The sequence below is a fragment of the Daucus carota genome, chromosome 6 (assembly GCF_001625215.2).
Source record: "Daucus carota subsp. sativus chromosome 6, DH1 v3.0, whole genome shotgun sequence".
Classification (NCBI taxonomy): Eukaryota; Viridiplantae; Streptophyta; class Magnoliopsida; order Apiales; family Apiaceae; genus Daucus; species Daucus carota.
Genome location: NC_030386.2, coordinates 4,222,742 through 4,241,942, shown reverse-complemented (window position 1 = coordinate 4,241,942; position 19,201 = coordinate 4,222,742). Strand labels below are relative to the sequence as shown.

The window sequence follows — 19,201 nt, the reverse complement described above, 5'->3', positions numbered from 1 at the left end:
AGAGTAGCTTGCAAATATTATATCGATTCCATTTTTAATGATATTTACTTATGGAAAAAAGTAGCGCACAAGTCTCACTGCACCTATATATACTCCTATAGGTTGTAGGGCTTATATCATCTAAACACAGCCTCCTCTCTCTATCAATACCATAATCCTACATAGTTCTCTTGCTCAATTCAAACTCGCCGAAGGTACCGTTCTTGCTAACGACGCCGCAACCTCATTTTATTGTGAGAGGCTATCGACTCAACACATACGGTGAGAGACATCTCGAAGAGATGATGAATGCGATGTTGTTAAGCTCTGGACTTCCGCAATCGACATGGGGGAAGCCATCTTGAGCGCGAATAGTATTTTAAATATTACGATGCGCAAGAATAAGAATGTGAGTCCTTATAAAATGTGGAAGAAAAGGAAACCAAGTTATCAACATCTAAAAGTGTGGGGTGCCTTGCAAATGTACTAATCCCCTACATCTAAGAAGGTGAAGATTGGTCTGAAAACCTTGGGTTGTATTTTCATCAAATATCCTCCACATAATACTGCATATCGGTTTTTTGTTCATGATTCTAAGATTTTTAAGACTCAAAAGAATACGATTATGGAATCAAGGAATACCTCATTCTTTGAGACTATGTTTCTTTGTAATCCAGAAAACAAGCATCCTACGACGTCTAAAAGAACTCATGAATCTATAGACGATAATAACGAGAGTGAAAATGAAAATATGGGAGTAGTGAGTAGGAGTAAAGGTCAACGAACGAGGAAATCCTATGGGTCTGATTTCCTGACCTATTTGCTAGAAGAAGGCGATTCGAAAATCTATAAAGAAGCGATTACCCCACCTGATGAGCCTATGTGGAAAGAGGCCATCACGAATGAATTTGATTCAATTATGTAGAATCATACTCATTTCACCCTATAACGAGATCATTGGTTAAACATGGTTACATACCTTCAAAGCAAGCAATCGTATCTAGTTACCATCTCGAGTTAAATTTTCCATCGACAATGAGATTGGGGAAGAAAAATGAAATCAAAAAATGGCTCAAGAGTGCTATGTGGTGGCTTTGAAGCCAAATGACGGAGGTCATTAGTCCTCCTTGTTAAGTTAGATTCTCGAGATAATGCATAATGGAGAGGAAAATTGATGGAGGATTTGGTTTTTGTGCACCACGATGAGAAAGACAAATAAATTTTACCTATATTGGTGACTTCATGGACCCCTCGTTAGAACTAACATCGTTTTTTACTGTCCCAACTATTTCAAATTAACTCTTTGGACGACACCGCCACAGTAATTGAATGTATTAGTTGGATGGTTAAATATTTATTATTTATAACATGAGATTGTTTATGAAAAATAAGATCAATAAGAAACAAGAATATATCAACAAAGAAACACTACCGGTTACGATCAGTATAACAAAGAATTCGAGAAAGAGTAAGAGTAAGGGGAGACTAAATAGTAAAGATGGATATGAAATCACGGCTATTAACTTAAATAAGAGTTATAATTAATCTTTTTTATTGTTAAAAATATTTCAAATTAATTTTTTGGACAACTCCCGATCACTATAATTACGAGTGTATTTAGTTGGATAGTCAAATTTTTATAAACATGGTATTGTTAATCGAAAATTGTTTTCCACCAAAAGTAAAAAACACTTATATATATATATTCTCAAAAGCAATTTGACATTAATATTATTTATGATAATGTTTTTAAGAAAACATTATAGTTACAAGAATCTTTAATGAATTGGAAAATTGCTAGTTTTACACCAAAAATCCTAGTAAAAGATTGCAATACGGGAAAACAAACATTTGGGGGCGAGAAAGACGAAAATGTCCACGGCTGGCTCCTTCCCCAACTTCCTCCTTATCTTGGTGAAAATAGGCCAGTATACTCGTACAATACTCTGCTAGTATATTTTTGAGAGTGAGAGAGATAGGCCTTAAGCCACTGCTGCTGCCTCCTCCGCCAAGAAACCTAGGCGAGTAAGATGCTTTTGCTTCCTTATCCTTTCACATAAGTACTTTTTATATTCATAATCATAATACTTACTATCTCCATTTTCTTATATTTGCTTGCTTGTAATTTCCTTTTAATTGGGACATGGATTGCTTCTATTGTATCCTTTGCTCGTGTTCTTAGCTACTCCCTCCGTCCCCCTGAGTAGTATACATTGGGGGACGGGGACGCGGCACGGACTTTAATGCTCGTGTAAAGTGTAGTTGTGTAATTTAAATTTTTTTTTTCTGAATTAAAGTTGGATGTTATATTTTTATTCAGAAAAAAAAAATCTCAAAAATAAGTTACCGAACTATATTTTATAAGAGCACGCAGTTGAAAAGAAACGTATACAATTAAATGGGACAGAGGGAGCACTACATTCAAGTTAAATGCGTATTTAGCTAAAATTATAAATAAAAATGCGTGGTATGTCTGTGTATTCTATCTTCACTCATTTCAAATTTCCTATTACCTTACGCTCGTCACTACATTGATTTATATTGCCTGTTTTTGATTCCACCAAACTTCTCCCTTGCAGAAGATTACGTTAAGGACTCGTGGTATTGGCTGCTCGACTCACAGATTATTCAAATATTTCGAGAATTCGACTCAACAGATGCTAAACCTTGCACATGATTATTTTCATGTCTCCCACTAAGTGTTGGAACAATGAATTCAAGGTTTTTTGCTTCCCGTTATGCGTAAATAAAAAGATTTAGTTGATAATGTTTGGATATGAATTGCACTCAACAAGCATTTCTCCCAACCAAAATTAGTATTTTGTTGATATATTTTCATCTTTTTTGTTTGTAACAGGTATATGGCCCTTTAAATTTCAAGTCCACTCATCTTATCCGTGGGAATGCAAGGCCACGTGCCATTCACTTAAGACCAAGGCCGGATATTTCGCTGTCAGTCTATACACTTCACAAACATAACAGGAGACTATTTGCGAGGTCTTCATGGATCATGTACCTTACTCATGCAGTAAGGCCATGGATGGTGGATACACAGCTTCTCGTACAACCTATCATGTCTGCTCAAGCTAGAGGTATTAGTTTATGTTATATGGTTCATTAAAATCTGACGATTATGTTAATATGTTGTGGCTGAACACTCAAATACCTCCAGTGATTTGCAGATGGAGAGAACAGTAAGGAATGCATGACTGGTGGCTCATTGTTCCAGGGGCAGTATCTGAATGACGAGGCAGACACTGATGCATCCGTCCCAAATAAAACAACTCTTGATATTAAAAGAAGTACAGTCTCTAATGTGATATTAACGAGGGATGAACCAGTAGAGGAACCCTGGCTACTCCAGTATTCTTCACTTTCCTATTACGTTGAAGAGTCACAGGTTTCGAATAATATGATAGATGGAGATGAGATAGAGAATTTGCATTGTAGTCCCTTGCTAAAATTAAATTACTCCGGCGGTAAAGATATTAATAAGACATCTAGCTCTCATGGTACATTGTCTGAAAGTGACTTTGCCGTGGAGGAGCCCTGGCTTTTTCAACCTGCTTCCTTATTCCCGTCTCCTGCAAATGGGGTTTGTTATGCATCTAAGAATATGGAATCCTTCAAAGACGAGTTGGAAGATGTAGAATGCCACAATTTGCTTCAGGCAGTCCAGGGAGAGCTGTCCTCCGAAGAAGAAAGTAGTATAGACAAAGGTTTAAGTGCTTCAGTGGACACACCTACAAGATCGGCAGCTCAATTTGAGAGTTTAATATATGATAGCACTTTTTCTAAAAGAAATGAAGAAGAAAGTAGCATAGCTTTGCAAAAATCTATATCGACGGTTATATTGATCAACTCTTCTTTATGTACCATGCAAAGAATTGCTGTATTAGAGGATGGGAATTTGGTTGAACTACTATTGGAGCCTGTAAAAGATAATGTGCAGTGTGATAGTGTATATTTAGGAGTACTTACAAAACTTGTTCCTCACATGGGCGGCGCATTTGTAAATATTGGGAGCTCTAGACCTTCCCTTATGGATATAAAGCCTAACAGAGAGCCATTTATCTTCCCACCATTTCGCCAAGGTAAGAAGGAAAAAGATAAAACCAGTCTTGAAAACCTTAAAGATTACCCAGAGATGACTGAAAATGGTCTAGATTTAGATGATGCCGAAGACATTGATGACCCTGAGGAGCACGAAACTGAAGATGTTTCTGTACAATACATGCATGATGATTTTCGGGAGCATGAAATTGAGGATGACTTTGATGTGATGGAAGATTTTAGAGAAAATGTTAATGGAAGTGTACCTGGTCATGGGAATGAGGTTAAGTCCGATACATCTTTAGATCAGTTTGGTGGAGAAGGGCACCACAATGAAAGTCAGACGACAGGTAAACTTCTTTTGACTGACTTGGGATTTCCACCCAATCTGCAGGATGTGGAAGATCAAAAAGATTTGCGAACAGATAAAAATAAGTGGGGCCCAGTTCGTAAAGGCACTAAGATAATCGTACAAGTTGTCAAAGAGGGATTGGGTACAAAAGGCCCCACACTGACAGCTTATCCAAAGCTAAGGAGCAGGTTTTGGGTAAGTCGTACTAATTACTATGCGTTCTTTTTCTTTGTTCTTAGTTTTTTCTCTATTTTTGAAGGTTTATGTTTCTTTGACTAGTCCTACATTGACTTGGATTTTGCTACATGTCTTTCAGGTTTTGAGTACTCAAAGCAATACCATTGGTATTTCTAAGAAGATATCTGGTGTGGAGCGTACACGCTTAAGAGTCATAGCAAAAACTCTGCAACCTCAGGGTTACGGTCTGACAGTAAGAACTGTTGCCGCTGGTCATTCGCTGGAGGAATTGCAAAAAGACTTGGAAGGCTTGCTTTCAACTTGGAAGGTAATTATTGAACATGCAAAATCTGCAGCTCTTGCAGCAGATGAAGGTGTGGAAGGGGCTATTCCTGTCCTGTTGAACAAGGCGTTGGGTCAAACACTGTCAGTTGTCCAGGATTATTTCAATGAAAAGGTTAATTATCCTCCATAACTTATACCGCCTTTTGCAGTATCTGCTGTGGTCATTTTTTTTTTTAAAATAAGAAATTTCTTACAACATATTATTTATGTAAATTGTTTATTGAGTTGTCTTACAGTGTTCTTTGTTTAATGTTTTCCAGGTGAAATGTTTGGTTGTCGATTCTCCGCGGACATATCATGAGGTATTTTCCATCAACTAAATGACAAAACATGTACTCCGTATAACTTATGTAGTTGCAACATGATCAAGGATAGCCTACTGTATCCTTAATTTGTGTGTATTATTTAAAGAAAAGTAGATTAAAAGCTGCATGTCTCTCATCACCATATAAGAGATCCAGGTCATGTGATGTGTGTTTGAATATATTGCATGTGGAAACATATTTTCTTATTGTTTAAGATATCAATGTTGTTAAGGGAATCCTAAAAATATACCCAACATCATGTTGATGAGGCTTTTAGTTAAAATGAAGGTTCCTAAATTCATACTGAGCACTCAGATCAGACATCAGATATGTTTGATTTAATTTTTTAGTGTGTGCTCCACGAGCGGTTTTCTTTAATAAAAAAATTTGTCTGTACTCTTCTTATTTAATTACCAACAGGTCAATTACTGTCCCGAGATCTGACTCTACTAGATCTCCATGTTATGATATATAAAACTTAACTATTCGGCATCTTTTTATTGAAGAATGAAGATGCGTATAGCCCATATCAGAGGAATGTTGCGAGCTTTTATGGTTATAGTATCTCCCTTTTTCCCTCCAATCCCATTTTCTTCTTTAAGGTGTTTATGTATTAATTTAGAAGTTATTCCTCCATGAGCTTACACATTAATTAGAATTACATTAAGACCTCTGAGGGCACATTTTGAGACTTTACTAGAAATTTCTATCTGATCTGTACAAATGGCTTGTTTTGCAATTCTCCCTCTGTCAGTGGACTCATATCCTGTTTAGAATCTTAAATGTATTAACTTCTTAAAAAATTTATCTTCAGGTCACCAACTATCTTCAGGAGATAGCTCCTGATCTTTGTGATCGAGTCGAATTATACAGCCTGCGGACTCCCCTTTTTGATGAATACAAGGTTGAGGAAGAATTTGATAAAATTCTTAGTAAAAGGTATGAAGTTGTGATGTTTATGTTGTCTATCTCTATCGTAGATACTCAGAGTTAATTAGCAAAAAAAAAAAGAGTATCTAGAGTTTTAATATGTAGGAGTGTGTACTAATTAGATATTTGTCTTTTGAGGAAGCATTAGTTGGCACTGATAACAAGAAGACATGAGCAATACTAATCAATATTTCTAATGCATGATGAATATGCTACGACGGCCTTTGAAATATTACTTCCATCATATATTAAAATCCACGATTTCTGCTATAAAAGTTATCAGACAGTGGCTAATATTCCAAGCAATATGATTCATTAACTATATTATTTTACTTGGCAATTGAAAGATCTACAAAAGAAGCCTCGTTGCTACTCTTTATTTTCTTCTTGTTTTCCTAATGCACAGGAATTGACTAACATAAGTTGAAATTTTTAACATCAACTTATACATCGAGTCCTTTTTTCATTCTTTTTTTAGTTAGATTCTTATTAACTTCTGGATATTGTTCTGTTGTCTGTCATAATCTATGTTTAATGCGGCTCGTTAACGTGTTATAATCCTGTAGGGTCCCTCTCTCTAATGGAGGTTATTTAGTGATTGAACAAACTGAGGCATTAGTGTCTATTGACGTAAATGGTGGACATTGCATGCTTGGTGATGGGACTTCGCAAGAGAAAGCAATCCTTGATGTCAACCTTACAGCTGCCAAACAAGTAAGTAGATGCACATTCTGTCATCATCTTTCAGTTTATTGCTTAATAATTAGTCTAAGAGATAAATCTTATAAATTCTTATTTGTTCCCATATTTGTTTCTAGCTGTGGCTAAAGCTTATTATTGCAAACTCTATATGAACATTGATCTTGTGTTATATTAGAGCTCTGAGTGGTTTGCTTTCTACATTCAAAATTGATTGACCCATGGTGAATTTTTATACATTAATGCGACCAAGTCTAACACGAATATGACATGGTTTTAAAGTTTGCAATCAGGAGTGCGTATATGCATTTGCTAATCTTATAGTACATGTACGGTAAGTGCACAACCTAGATCTTTGTACTCATGGGGTCCAGTAACCGATTAAAAATGTGGGAATCAACAAAACAATTGTCGATATCTGTCTATCAAACGCCACACTAATCTTCCCTTGAATATGGGTTCTTCGCTCACTTTCCGTTTAGTGTGGCCCATTATTAACCTGTGAGTTTGTAAATCCTTTCTATGATAATATTAAGGCATTTAATGCTTGTATTAAGAAATTTTAAAAACACCTTTGTTGTAAAGACATATTAGTGCCAGTAAGCCCACTATTGTTTATGACATACTTCAATTTTAAATAGAAATTCATGTACTTTTCCCAGTTTAATACGCTTTTTTTTAGGGTGGTGGGTTATGGTATTGCTGTGTTCTGTTCAGATACTTTGAAGTACTTTGTATGTTCAATGTGTTAAATAGACATTGGAATGATACCTATTCTTTATGTGAAAGTGTTTATGTGTGTGCAGTGATATTACTAGGAGTTCCCTGTAAAGCTTTATGTTTCATTTTCTATTTTTGCTTCAAGTCACTAATATATCTTGTCATTTACCTTATCAGTCTCACTACCTTATATTGATCATGCAATTTAGCTCATTCCAGTGTTTCAGAAACAATTGTTTACCTAATGTGTCGTTTGGTTGGGGAGGATGGAACGCGATGGAATGAAATGGAAACTTGTGATCAAAATTAAAGAGGAAAAAATGGAGTAGAGATTGAAAAAAGAATGAGGGAGTGCAAATTTAACAATGATGACATCTGTGAAGAATTTGTGTAGGACGGAGAATATAGCATCCTTTCTCAAATTGGTAGGTTTGAGTTCTTGCCAAGGAATGGAATGAAGGAATAATTTTTTTTGAAAATTTACCCATAAAATAGTGTAAATTTCAGTCCATTCCCTCAGTTTTATTAACGCCAACCAAAGAGTAAATTGCTTTACACATCCCCTAGCTTATGATCATTTGAATTTCAGGATACTATCATTGATTTCAATCACTTTGCAACTGTTAACTTAAAAAAAAGGTTCAATATGCAGCCCTGGACACATTTTTTTCCAAATGACTGCTGACAATTAAAGGGCGTTTTTTGGGAATCATGAAGAACATGCTAGCTAGTTTGTTTGTTCGCAGGAGGTTAGCATTTTGAAGGGAACTCCATTGAAACATACTTATCAAAAGCTCTATACATTATAAACAATTATGTGGTGTTTATAAACTAAATTAGGTGTTCATTATTTAATTATATTAATTAAGTTTTGTTCAAATTGCTCCAGAGAGTCTATAGCCCAACGCCAAATTCAAAATCCATATTCTAGTATAAAAATATTAGGTATAAAAAATATGTTTAATATTCATTTCTTCTTATGCAAATTTAAGTTTTTCTATAATTCAAGCAATTGTATTACATTCTTCATAATTTTTTTTATTCTGTTCATACTATTTTCTTTAACTTATTTTAGACCAACAATATGTAAAATTTTCAAATTATTGCCGAGTCCGACACTCGGATCCGTATCCATATTGGACACTTTTAGCCGAGTCTGGGTAACATAGATTGTTACATTCTTCATAATTTTTTTTATTCTGTTCATACTATTTTCTTTAACTTTTCTTATTGTTTATTCATGTAGAAATATTTATAAGTGAGGTTAAATATGAATACTTTCGACAAAGAATATTAAATTATGTATCAAAGAAGAGAAAGAACATGTGCAATAGAAACAAATAAATTAGTATGAATCATAAATTAATACATACAAACCAAACAAAAAATATTATACAATTTTTTTGGTTCTTAAATCTCTGAAATATTTATATTTCATTCACATTTAGTGTGATCTCTATGACTATTGGTGAGATTTTAAAGTATGTATACACTGAACATTTATTTTTAGCTGAACTATTGTATTGAATATTCAGTCTCTGTTTAAGTATCTTGCCGATTTATGTTGTTTATGTGCTATTATTTAACTTTTTATTCTGAAGCAAAGATTTTTTATAGATTCACAATTCATGTCATCCATTAATGTATCAGTAAGGTTGGGCAGATGTATTACAAAGAATAAAAAATTATTTTTAGTTCATAGCAAAAATCTTCGAATTATTATATACAATCATTTGAGAAATTACGAAACATATATAACATATATTTTTAGCTACTGGATAAAATTATAAGCAACTACTCACTTTATCATTCTTTTTCTAGTTTGCAGCATAGTTAATGTCTAAATTGTCCTTCACATGTGAAGGGTGTTAATTCCATTTTACTGAGAATGTTGGTAGGAGATGCATATTGACTTGAGAATTAACGTTCAAGGTTGCAAAATGACTGAATTAAAGATTGTATACAAAATTGCATAGAATAGGTCAGAGGATGCATAATGCAGTTAACTTCCAAACAAACAGAGCATAAGATTTTAATAACAGGTTAAAAACTGTTAGCTATCTTGTGATGTCTTCTGGTTATGTAAATATCTTTATTGTGCTTGTTTCATTTTTCTCAATTCATATTGTGTTTATTTTACTGAAATTAAATTCTCTACGACTAATCAGAAAAGTGTTATTTTTGTTGAAGTTTTAACGCATGCCTCTTCAGATTGCTAGGGAATTGCGCCTGAGAGACATTGGCGGCATTATTGTGGTTGATTTCATTGACATGGCTGATGATTGTAATCTCTCTCTCTCTCTCGGTCTCTCCTCACCCTCTCCCTCCTCCCCTCCCTCCCTCCCTCTAGTAGTCTTGTCTTGCGTCTTCTTTGTTTTTTTTATTGCTACTTTTGTTATATAGAAACACTTGATCTCTCTCTCTCTCTCTCTCTCCCCCACCCTCCCTCCCTCCCTCCCTCCCTCTCTCTCTCGCTCTCCCTCCCCCTCTCCCCCCCCCTCTCTCTCTCACTCTCACTCTCCCCCCCCCCCTCCCTCCCCCCCCTCCCTCCCCCCTCATTCCCCTCTGTCTCTCTAGTAGTCTTGTCTTGCATCTTATTTCTTTTATTTTGATTGCTACTTTTGTATATATGGAAACACTTATGTGATGCTTGCATGACCTGCATCAAATTTAAGTTGTTACCGCTGTTTCTACTTGACAAGCATGAGTTTAAATAGTAAGGATGATTGTTTGTCTCATTTTTAATCTCGTAGGTACCGTCTCATAGCGTCAAAACTTCATTACTCTTGTCTGACCAAACCGTTTCTGCTTTGTGCATTTCTTTCTACCAAAGAATCAAGTATCTCTGCATATAGTGCTAGTTCTTACAAACAGATATTTATTCCTCTTACTAAATCTGCCAATATCCATATTTCCAGCAAATAAAAGACTGGTTTATGAAGAAGTGAAGAAGGCTGTTGAGAGAGACCGGTCAATGGTCAAAGTCTCTGAGCTGTCTAGGCATGGGCTTATGGAGATAACCAGAAAGAGGGTAATGCCTTTAGCTCTCATTTATATTTTTTTTCCAGTAGTGTTTTGAATATTGTGACTGAGACATCTATCTATGTTTGATAGAAAATTAGGATCTGAATATATTCTTCTTCTTTTCTAATCCTTTTTGCTTTTTTAAATTAGAAGATATCAGAAGATATTACTCTGGCAAAAGAAAAATATTTTATGACTCAAACAAATAATCTCTTTACCTCCACCCTGTTTTTGCATTAATAATTTCAGGTTCGACCCAGCGTTACGTTTATGGTTAGTGAACCGTGTACTTGCTGTCATGCTACTGGGAGAGTAGAAGCTTTAGAGACTTCATTTTCCAAAATTGAGCATGAAATTTGTCGGTCTCTTGTAAGTAATTACGACTCTGATGATTTAGTAGATGTATCTTTGTTTCTAAAATTTTTACATTAGCCTAAAAAGTGACAGAAGAACATGATTAATGTTGGATAATCATTATTATTTCTAGGGCTTTGTCTGAAGATCTCTGAATAGCCATTGTTTTGGTTCACACAGTACACTTTATTGTTTTTTGGTTACTATGAATTAGAGCTAGGGCTGTCAATTTCGGGTTACAGATCTTGTTCGTGTCAGGTCATATGTTAAATATTGAAATAGGGGGTCAACCCGAACTGATATATATACTTGACCCGCGAAACGTTGACACTAACCTGACCCGACCTGACCCCTAACCCGTTTATCTAGCTTATTTATTGTACTACATAATTCTTAAAATTAGTTGGTATATTTTATTCATATATTAAATATATTTGCAATATGATATAATAAATCTTATTTTTATTATGTAGCATAATGCATATAAAAAATGTTTATATTTGAAATATTTAATTCATTTAACAAAATACAAATATGTAAATCTATACAAAATATAAATAAATAATTAAAGAATAGATTAAACAATTATATCATCAATGATAAATTGATTCATTATGTAACTATATTATACATATTAGTAAACATTGTTTTTAACAAATAGTGCTGAAAGGAGTTATGCGGGTCACTTTCGGGTTACACAGGTTGACTTATAACCTGCCTTTTCTTTACGGGCCAATTTCGGTTTCGATCTGTCTTCGACCCAGCAATAACACTATCCCTTAGAATTAGTACCAGGTTTGCTGGTTCTGGCTAGTTTTGACAGCTCTGGTAAGAGCATGTCTCAGGATAAGATAGGTTTATTTAATGTATGGGTGTCACTAATGTCTATGTCTCATACACCTATATGTTGTGAATTTTTAGATAATACAACATGCGACGGCTACATTCTTAGACTGTTCAACATTGTATGTGAAAATATGTGTAGAACAAATGGCATCCTTTGTGCTCTTCGTTGTAGATTTTTTACATGTTTTGTTTGTTTATCGTAGGCAATGATGGATAAAAAACCAGACCCTGGGAACCCCAAAACATGGCCAAAATTTATATTGAGGGTGGATAGGTACATGTGTAACTATTTAACATCTGGAAAGAGGACAAGGCTCGCAGTATTAAGTAGTTCTCTCAAAGTATGGATACTACTAAAGGTATGCTAAAATCAGACTTTTATTCAAGGCATCATATGATGGAAACATTGTTGACATTTTTAAGCTAATGTATGATTGTGTATCCAATATCATGTTTTCTTGTTAAATCTTATGTAGGTATTTTAATGTGAATTTGGCTCTATTGTGTTAGAATGAAATGGAGATGGTAGTGAATGAAATGTGGAAATAAACTAGAGTTGAAAAAGAAGGATGACGGGGGATGAGTGAAGATAATAATAGTGTGTAACTTTATAATAAATTTTGTGAATGATATGAGTGATGAATGAGCATTTATATGTGAATTTTAAGAAACGAGGTTTAGTTACTCTAGTGGAACGGAATGTTGTAAGGAGTAATGGTTTGTGCATAATCGTCAATAGATTGGTTCAAATTTCATTTTGTTCCCACACTAAATTCCAACTGGAGGAGTTCTGTGTTTTTGCTAATAAGGTCAATAGTGACCAGCTTTTTGCCTGAGCCACTACATTTAGGTATTCAAAAGGGCAGCATGACATTAGGACATCTGGTTCGAGTGGGTTGGGAAAAGCTTGACATGTGTAGTGATTGCCCAGATGTATATGTAACCAATAAAAGGGGATTCGATGATATATTCTGATATGAATTGTAAAATTGGTCTTTTTACAATTTTTGTATTGATATTACTGACTATCATATTCTGTTGGTGAAGAGGACAAACTTCATTGCACACATGGAACAGGCTGCTACTATTCATGCATATAAAATAAGGATATTATTTGTACCGTCTAGTTCTTACATCTTTCTATTAATTAAGGTTTGAATCAGTGTCCAAGTATAATATATTCACAAGGTTGGTCTTTGCTGAATTTGGTGTTATATATATCGCTATTGAACTGACTAGGTTTTAAATCTTGTAGTTAAAGTTTATATACGTCTTTTCAGCAATTTGTTTACTCTCATGCTCTAGTTGAAACTGTAATGTTACTATATTTTGATGGATCACTAATCAGCTTGACTTGCAATACATCAGGTTGCTAGGGGTTTTACAAGAGGTTCCTTTGAGCTCAAACCATTAACTAGTGAGAAAGATTATAAAAACCATCAAAATGCCATCTCCATGTTAAGGCCAACAGAAGGTGGAACTTATACTCCTAAAGGAAAAGTGACCATCTTTCCCATAAAGAAGTGGAAGACCAGGGGGAAATGATTTATTAATGGTATTAATTCTTCTCGTCACATGTTCCTCTTGAGTTGGCAATTTTGTATGAACCATGTCTGCACGTTGATATTATTATATTTCTCCAGTACGTAGTTTTCAACTAGTCAACTCCTTATCTAAGAAAGAAAGTCTTTAGCAATGCTACTAGTTTTTTTGTGACAAGCTTACAAATACAAATATTACAAGTCAAAGAGCCCTAGACTGCTAATCTTGCGATTTTGTACTCAGCTGGAACCATGGGGTTTCACTCCCCCATATATATACAAGACTAAATTGCACTTTGATTTTTTTTTTTTTTGGACGGTAATGACTGACATTTAAAAGTCAGCATTCGTGTGGCTGAAGAAATGATTTTTAAGCAATTAAAGGGATCTGCACAATCCATCTATACGGCGTTGACGGAATGGAGGGTATTCTGGGAACTCCATATTTTAGCTGGTGTATGTCTGTGTATATATATGTATACACCTCCTTGAGTAAGCAAAACAATGATATATTTTACTTGGTAGAAGAATGGAAAACTGAAGACAAATTATAAAATGGTAAGGGTAAATTGTATTGTACAGACAGTACCTGATATTCAACCAATCGTCAAACACATCACACAATGCATAAATGCGGAAGAGATGCAACTACCATTGCCATTCCCAACTACAATAGCCTCACCTCCCTAGCAGTCCAGTACTATCTCTTTTTAAAATGTTGAACAGAGATTTTATAGAAAATGAAAGTAAAGAAATATCTGATCGAATGCATAACATTCAAATGGTGCATTTCTATGCACTTTATGGAGTCTCGCTGAGTACCAGCAGATGGTTGCGATGTTTTATGTTTACTTCCAACCAGACTTGCGGTGATACAGTTTTTCACTATCACATTAATCTAAGAGTGTAATAGATAGTCCCTGGTAACTGAGGTTTAAGGGTTTATACAGTTGCAATATTTATTTGGATGACTAGGTTACTAGGATGCTTTCGAAACCTTAGATATGCATATCGAATAGTCTCAAGTTGCACGACCAAAAATTCCTGATCTGAGAGGTGATAATTTATTTTCTCTAGTGTCTTAAAATGCAGAAAAGAATCTAAAAATTAATGATAACTATATGTGTTTCAGATAGTCTCAAGTTGCACGACCAAAAATTCCTGATCTGAGAGGTGATAATTTGTTTTCTCTAGTGTCTTAAAATGCAGAAAAAGAATCTAAAAATTAATAATAACTATATGTGTTTCAGGATTCAAACTCGCAACATTTTGCAGAAAAATTTATGCTACAAACCAATCTCGCTCGGCTACTTATATTCCTCTCAGATGATGGAAACGTGACTCGTCTTTTATCCAGTGTTGTGTTAAAGCAACGATTTACTTCAAATTTTCTCTCATGTTTGGATGAACATGTCAGCCACATGCCTACATAAGTCTGCAAAAGCAACTCAACTCATAAAAACTGTATTGTAATGGAACCAAGTAAATTCTCATGGATGATCAGATCCAGAAGTTTTGATGTCTGAGGTTGTTTCAGTGCTCTTTTTATCGGATATTGAACACTCTCCATCAGGCATAACATTTATAAAAGGATTAAAAATATGAGTCAGAAATATCTTTAGAATTTTTTCGTATCTTCAATAAACCACAGGACACTGGATTTCTCTAGTTCAGGAACTTTCATGCCAAACCACCTAGGCCTTTATAAAAGTCCAGAAATATGGAGCAAATTGATCTCTTAAAGTGCAGCAGCAGCAACCAACACTGTGATGAACAGCAGTTACATTTTTGAGGGAGCTCTTTGGATGTCAGATGCTTTAAGCTGAGCAGCCAGAGCTGCAGCTGATCTTGGTAATCGCGATGCTAGCAAATAACTGCATCTGGGTGAAGAAATGAAGTGTAAATATACGCTTATATATGTTAGCTTGTTAAAATGAGAGCTTTAACCTTCAAATTGTGGTTTAGTTCAATCAAACCAAACGTCTGTTAGACAGTTTATAACAGAGAGAGTGAAACCCTTCAATCGCTTAAAAATCATTCCTTCAGTCACACAAATGCTGACTTTCCAATGTCGGCTATTAATGTGCAGAAAAATTATAGTACAAGCCACCAAAGTGAAACTTAATCTCAAAATTATTATAGAGTTCTACTACTTATAATAGAGAAAAGCGCATTTGTGTACTTATATTTTGAGTTTACAACACTTGCAATACTAACTTTCAAAAATACAGTTACAATACTGCTCTTTAGGATTCCTCTCAGTTCTTGTACTTCCATCAAATGTTTTTACCAGCGTCAAGTTAAAATTCAAATAGACGATAGCAGGATTGTAAGTACCGTATTGCAAGTGTTGTAAAGTCCAAAGTGCAGATATACGAAATGCAACTTAGTCCAAAGTGCAGATACACGAACTGCAACTTAAACTCCGTCTATTTTCATTTCAATCTAACGCCATTAGCAACACTTGACAGAAGAGCACAAACTAATGAAAATCTAGAAGTACACAAACTGAATAATAAGTTAGATCTGACTGGTTTCAAGACCACATGTATAAAGATATCTGCCATATAATATAACACAAAATGTCTTTTTTAATAAAAGGATGCTTAATTAATTGATAATGAGAAATGAAAAGAATACCAATATCCAATAATTAAACTGCGAGGCCTTGCTCTTTAGCTTTCGCTAGCCATTTTAGAGTAGCCTCCAGTGTCGCATAAGCAGAGACATCCGTAAGACTCTTACTCTCCACCGCGTAATCAAACACTTGATATGCCTCGGCAACCATTCCTTTCCTACAAAGTGACCTGACAAAAGTTCCATAAGAACCCGTTTCAAGCTTCATTTCAGCAGCTTTCATCACTCTGAATAATTCAACACCCTTGTCTAGCAGTCTGGCCTTACACAAGCCATGAAGCAATGTGTTGTAAGTGCATGAATTTGGAGTACAGCCCTTGCGCTCCATCTCCACTAACAAATTCAAAGCTCCCAATGCATTCCCCTCCCTGCACATCCCATTCATCAAAGAGGTGTAAGTAACTGCATCAGGCATATGACCCGCTTCCGTCATTACACTCAAAAACTTTTTAGCATCTCTAACCCTCCCGGACTTAGACAGTCCATATATCAATGTATTAAAGGTAACAAGGTCAGGCTTAACGCCCTCTTCCAGCATCTTGTTATAAACCCTGAGGACCTCACCGCCCTGGCTGAGCATACAATATCCCTTCATAACAGTGTTGTAAACATAGCAATCAGGCTTAAAACCCTGTTCACTCAAAACCCCCAATAAACGGGTCGCCTCTCTAAGATTCTTCGTGTTGCAGACATTATCAATCATGATCGTATAAGTGACCAAATCAGGCTTAACACCAAAAGAATCCCTCATATCGTTAATAAAAGAATTGAGCATGGTCAACGACCTGTGTCTACACAAGTGCTTGACGAGGAAATTGTAAGTATACGTATCGGGAGCAGAGTGCTTGAGGGAAAGTTCCTTGACGAGCTCAACGGCTTCTTCAATGAGAGAAGAGGAGCAAAGTGCGCGAACAGCAATATCAGTGGTGACCTTATCGGGGATAAAGGCGCCGTGGGAGAGCATGAGATTGAGGGACTTGCGGACGGAGGGGAGCGAGGAGGGGGAGTGGGAGAGGAGGATGTGGTAAGTGGAACGGTCAGGGGTGAAAGAAGGGGAGGCTTTGAGCATGTGATTGAGGAAGGCGTGAGAGTCGTCGAGAGTGGAGATTGAGGCGAAGGAGTGGAGAATGGAGTTGAAGAATTTGGGGGTGAGGAGAGAGGGGTTAGGGTTAGGGTTGGAAATGAGGGAATTGAAGATGGATTTGGCGTCGGAGAGATTGGGGGTTGGGAATCGAATCATCGAATTCCATATCTTCTTCTTCTCATCCTCCTCCGGTTTAGCAGCAGCAGCAGCAGCAGGTGGTGTTTGTCTTTGGTTTCTGACGAGATTGGAGAGAGCTGGGAGTTGAGCTCCCCTCGCTGCAGCTGTTATCTTCCCCATTCCTCGTCGTCGTCGTCTGTGTATTATCAATCTTTCATTCCTTGATTCTTCTCACCTGTCACTCACTTTTTCACCCCCAATTAGCCTAGGGTTTAGTAGGTGTTTGTGCACGGCTTAAACCCCTCTAAGTTAGAAGCAACTCATTCATACCTTTTGTTTGTTTCAGGAATTTCACGTATTTCCCAAATATTTTAACCACTTGTAAGTTTTAATTTGATTCATTGGTTCCCTCGTTATTTTATAATCTTGTGTGAGCCGTCTAATTATCCTCTAATTTTTTTTATAAAAATTTGTAAAGATTTTCATACACAAATCAGTTGTCTTGTAAAAGTCATAACAAATTCAATTTTTATTGAAATTTGATGATTCTTGATATTTCAGCAAGGTCTTTCAATTGACTACAAGTTTTGTTCACAACGTTTTCTCAATTTTGAAATATTCTCAAAATTACAAAACATATTCAGATCTTGTTTTTCATTTTGAATTTTTAGTAGGAGATGTTTTATTTAATTCTAGATTTATTATGAGTCTGTATTTGATAAGTCATAACTTTTCGGAAAGATTTCTTCATTCTCTACAACCTATAACTTTCGTGTTTTGAATTTTTCCGAAAAACATCGTTTATTAGTTCAAATAGTCGAGTATTGGTCAGGACAGATTTAAATCATGGAGGCTTTTGGAGTTTTAGATGATATGATTTTGGTTAAGGATTGGATATATGATCTAGGATGATGTAAACTATTGAGCTTGCGTCAGTAAGGTAAGTACTTTTAAACTTCCTTTTTTTTGAAAAAAATATTTGGAGTCTTGCAAATTTGGTATTTTGTAAAAGAATTTTGTTTCGAAATTTACAAGATATAAGACATGAGAAATTTTGAAGATCCAGTCTCATCGTTTCGAACCCATTCATAATGCACGCTATAGTTTCGGAACTAGGTTTGGATACCATTAATATGCACACAAGTGTGCAATTTTAGATACAGATTAAGGGTGAGTGACTATTGACTTTAGATTCGGTCACTGAGAAAGTGTGGCAAAAGAATAAGAATAAGATGTCGGTCACTGGCAAACTGTGGCCGTAACGCAAGACTGTTGTGGTATATATAAGATTTGTGTTTCTATTCTTATTTTTGTTCAGTCTAAATTTTGAATTTTTTTTAAGGCTTAATGCCTTTTTAACCCTCAATGTTTGGGGGTGTGTATCGATGCGACCTCAATGTTTTAACTTCGCTGATTCAACCCTCCAAGTCACTGATATTGTTCCGATTAGCCCTCATACCGGTATAAAGCCAAAAAAACAGTATATATTGAAGGGTAAACTTGATAATTACTATTGAAGATAAAGTTTGATTGTTCATTTTAACCCCTAAAGAATACATGATATTCCTTTTAACCCCTGAAGAATACATGAGATATTCATTTTAACCCTCAATGTTTAATGCCTTTTTAAACCTCGCGAGTGTAAAATGTCATGGTTGTCCATCCGTTATATACCGTTTGCATACTCCAAATAAATTGACTTACATCTAGTTTTGTAAAATGTCATGGTTCTCCATCCGTTATATACCGTTTGCATTACCTACATCCATGACATCTCCCGTTTTTCAATTTCTGGGTTGTGAGATAGATTTGAAGTTGTGAATAGACAAAAGCGTCGAAATAAATTGACTTACATCTAGTTTTGAAATTTGAAAGGTCAAGTTTGTGAGAGGTTAATGGACAATAAAGAGTAGAGGTTGGCAGTGAAGAAAAATAAACGAGAGAGAGATATTAAACATCGGGTGCATATATGAGGTTGGGGTTGGGGTTGCTGGCAGGAACGGAGCCAGGTTTTCGACAATGAGGGGGCAACATTTTT

At 35.5% G+C, this 19,201-nt stretch overlaps 2 protein-coding genes across 6 annotated transcripts; one reads left to right on the top strand and one right to left on the bottom strand.

Annotated features, from left to right (window-relative positions):
• Nucleotides 1–1,832: 1,832 nt before the first annotated feature.
• LOC108227701 (ribonuclease E/G-like protein, chloroplastic) lies at nucleotides 1,833–13,627 on the top strand. 5 transcript variants are annotated; one of them, XM_064079916.1, is made up of 13 exons: nucleotides 1,833–2,000; nucleotides 2,559–2,700; nucleotides 2,837–3,071; nucleotides 3,162–4,579; nucleotides 4,701–5,018; nucleotides 5,167–5,208; nucleotides 6,026–6,150; nucleotides 6,708–6,855; nucleotides 9,772–9,844; nucleotides 10,479–10,591; nucleotides 10,834–10,953; nucleotides 11,988–12,143; nucleotides 13,153–13,627. In XM_064079916.1, the coding sequence occupies exons 2-13, from the start codon at nucleotides 2,653–2,655 to the stop codon at nucleotides 13,327–13,329; spliced, it is 2,973 nt and encodes a 990-aa protein (XP_063935986.1). In that variant the 5' UTR covers nucleotides 1,833–2,000; nucleotides 2,559–2,652; the 3' UTR covers nucleotides 13,330–13,627. The 5 variants fall into 5 exon arrangements, with proteins under 5 accessions (XP_063935986.1, XP_017258491.1, XP_017258492.1 ...); XM_017403002.2 differs by having other exon boundaries at nucleotides 1,833–2,004; XM_017403003.2 differs by having other exon boundaries at nucleotides 1,839–2,004; nucleotides 3,152–4,579.
• A 1,141-nt stretch (nucleotides 13,628–14,768) lies between these two features.
• LOC108193020 (pentatricopeptide repeat-containing protein At2g17670) lies at nucleotides 14,769–17,501 on the bottom strand. Its single transcript, XM_017359584.2, has 2 exons — nucleotides 15,966–17,501; nucleotides 14,769–15,205 (listed from the first exon to the last, which is right to left on the bottom strand). Exon 1 carries the CDS (start codon nucleotides 17,341–17,343, stop codon nucleotides 15,979–15,981), a length of 1,365 nt encoding a protein of 454 aa, XP_017215073.1. The 5' UTR covers nucleotides 17,344–17,501; the 3' UTR covers nucleotides 14,769–15,205; nucleotides 15,966–15,978.
• Between the last annotated feature and the right edge of the window lie 1,700 nt (nucleotides 17,502–19,201).

Coding starts and splice junctions, on each gene's coding strand:
- LOC108227701 (XM_064079916.1), top strand. CDS start 2,653: ATGATTATTTTCATGTCTCCCACTAAGTGTTGGAACAATGAATTCAAG. Junction 5,019..5,166: donor AGGATTATTTCAATGAAAAG/GTTAATTATCCT, acceptor AATGTTTTCCAG/GTGAAATGTTTGGTTGTCGA. Junction 9,845..10,478: donor CATTGACATGGCTGATGATT/GTAATCTCTCTC, acceptor CCATATTTCCAG/CAAATAAAAGACTGGTTTAT.
- LOC108193020 (XM_017359584.2), bottom strand. CDS start 17,343: ATGGGGAAGATAACAGCTGCAGCGAGGGGAGCTCAACTCCCAGCTCTC.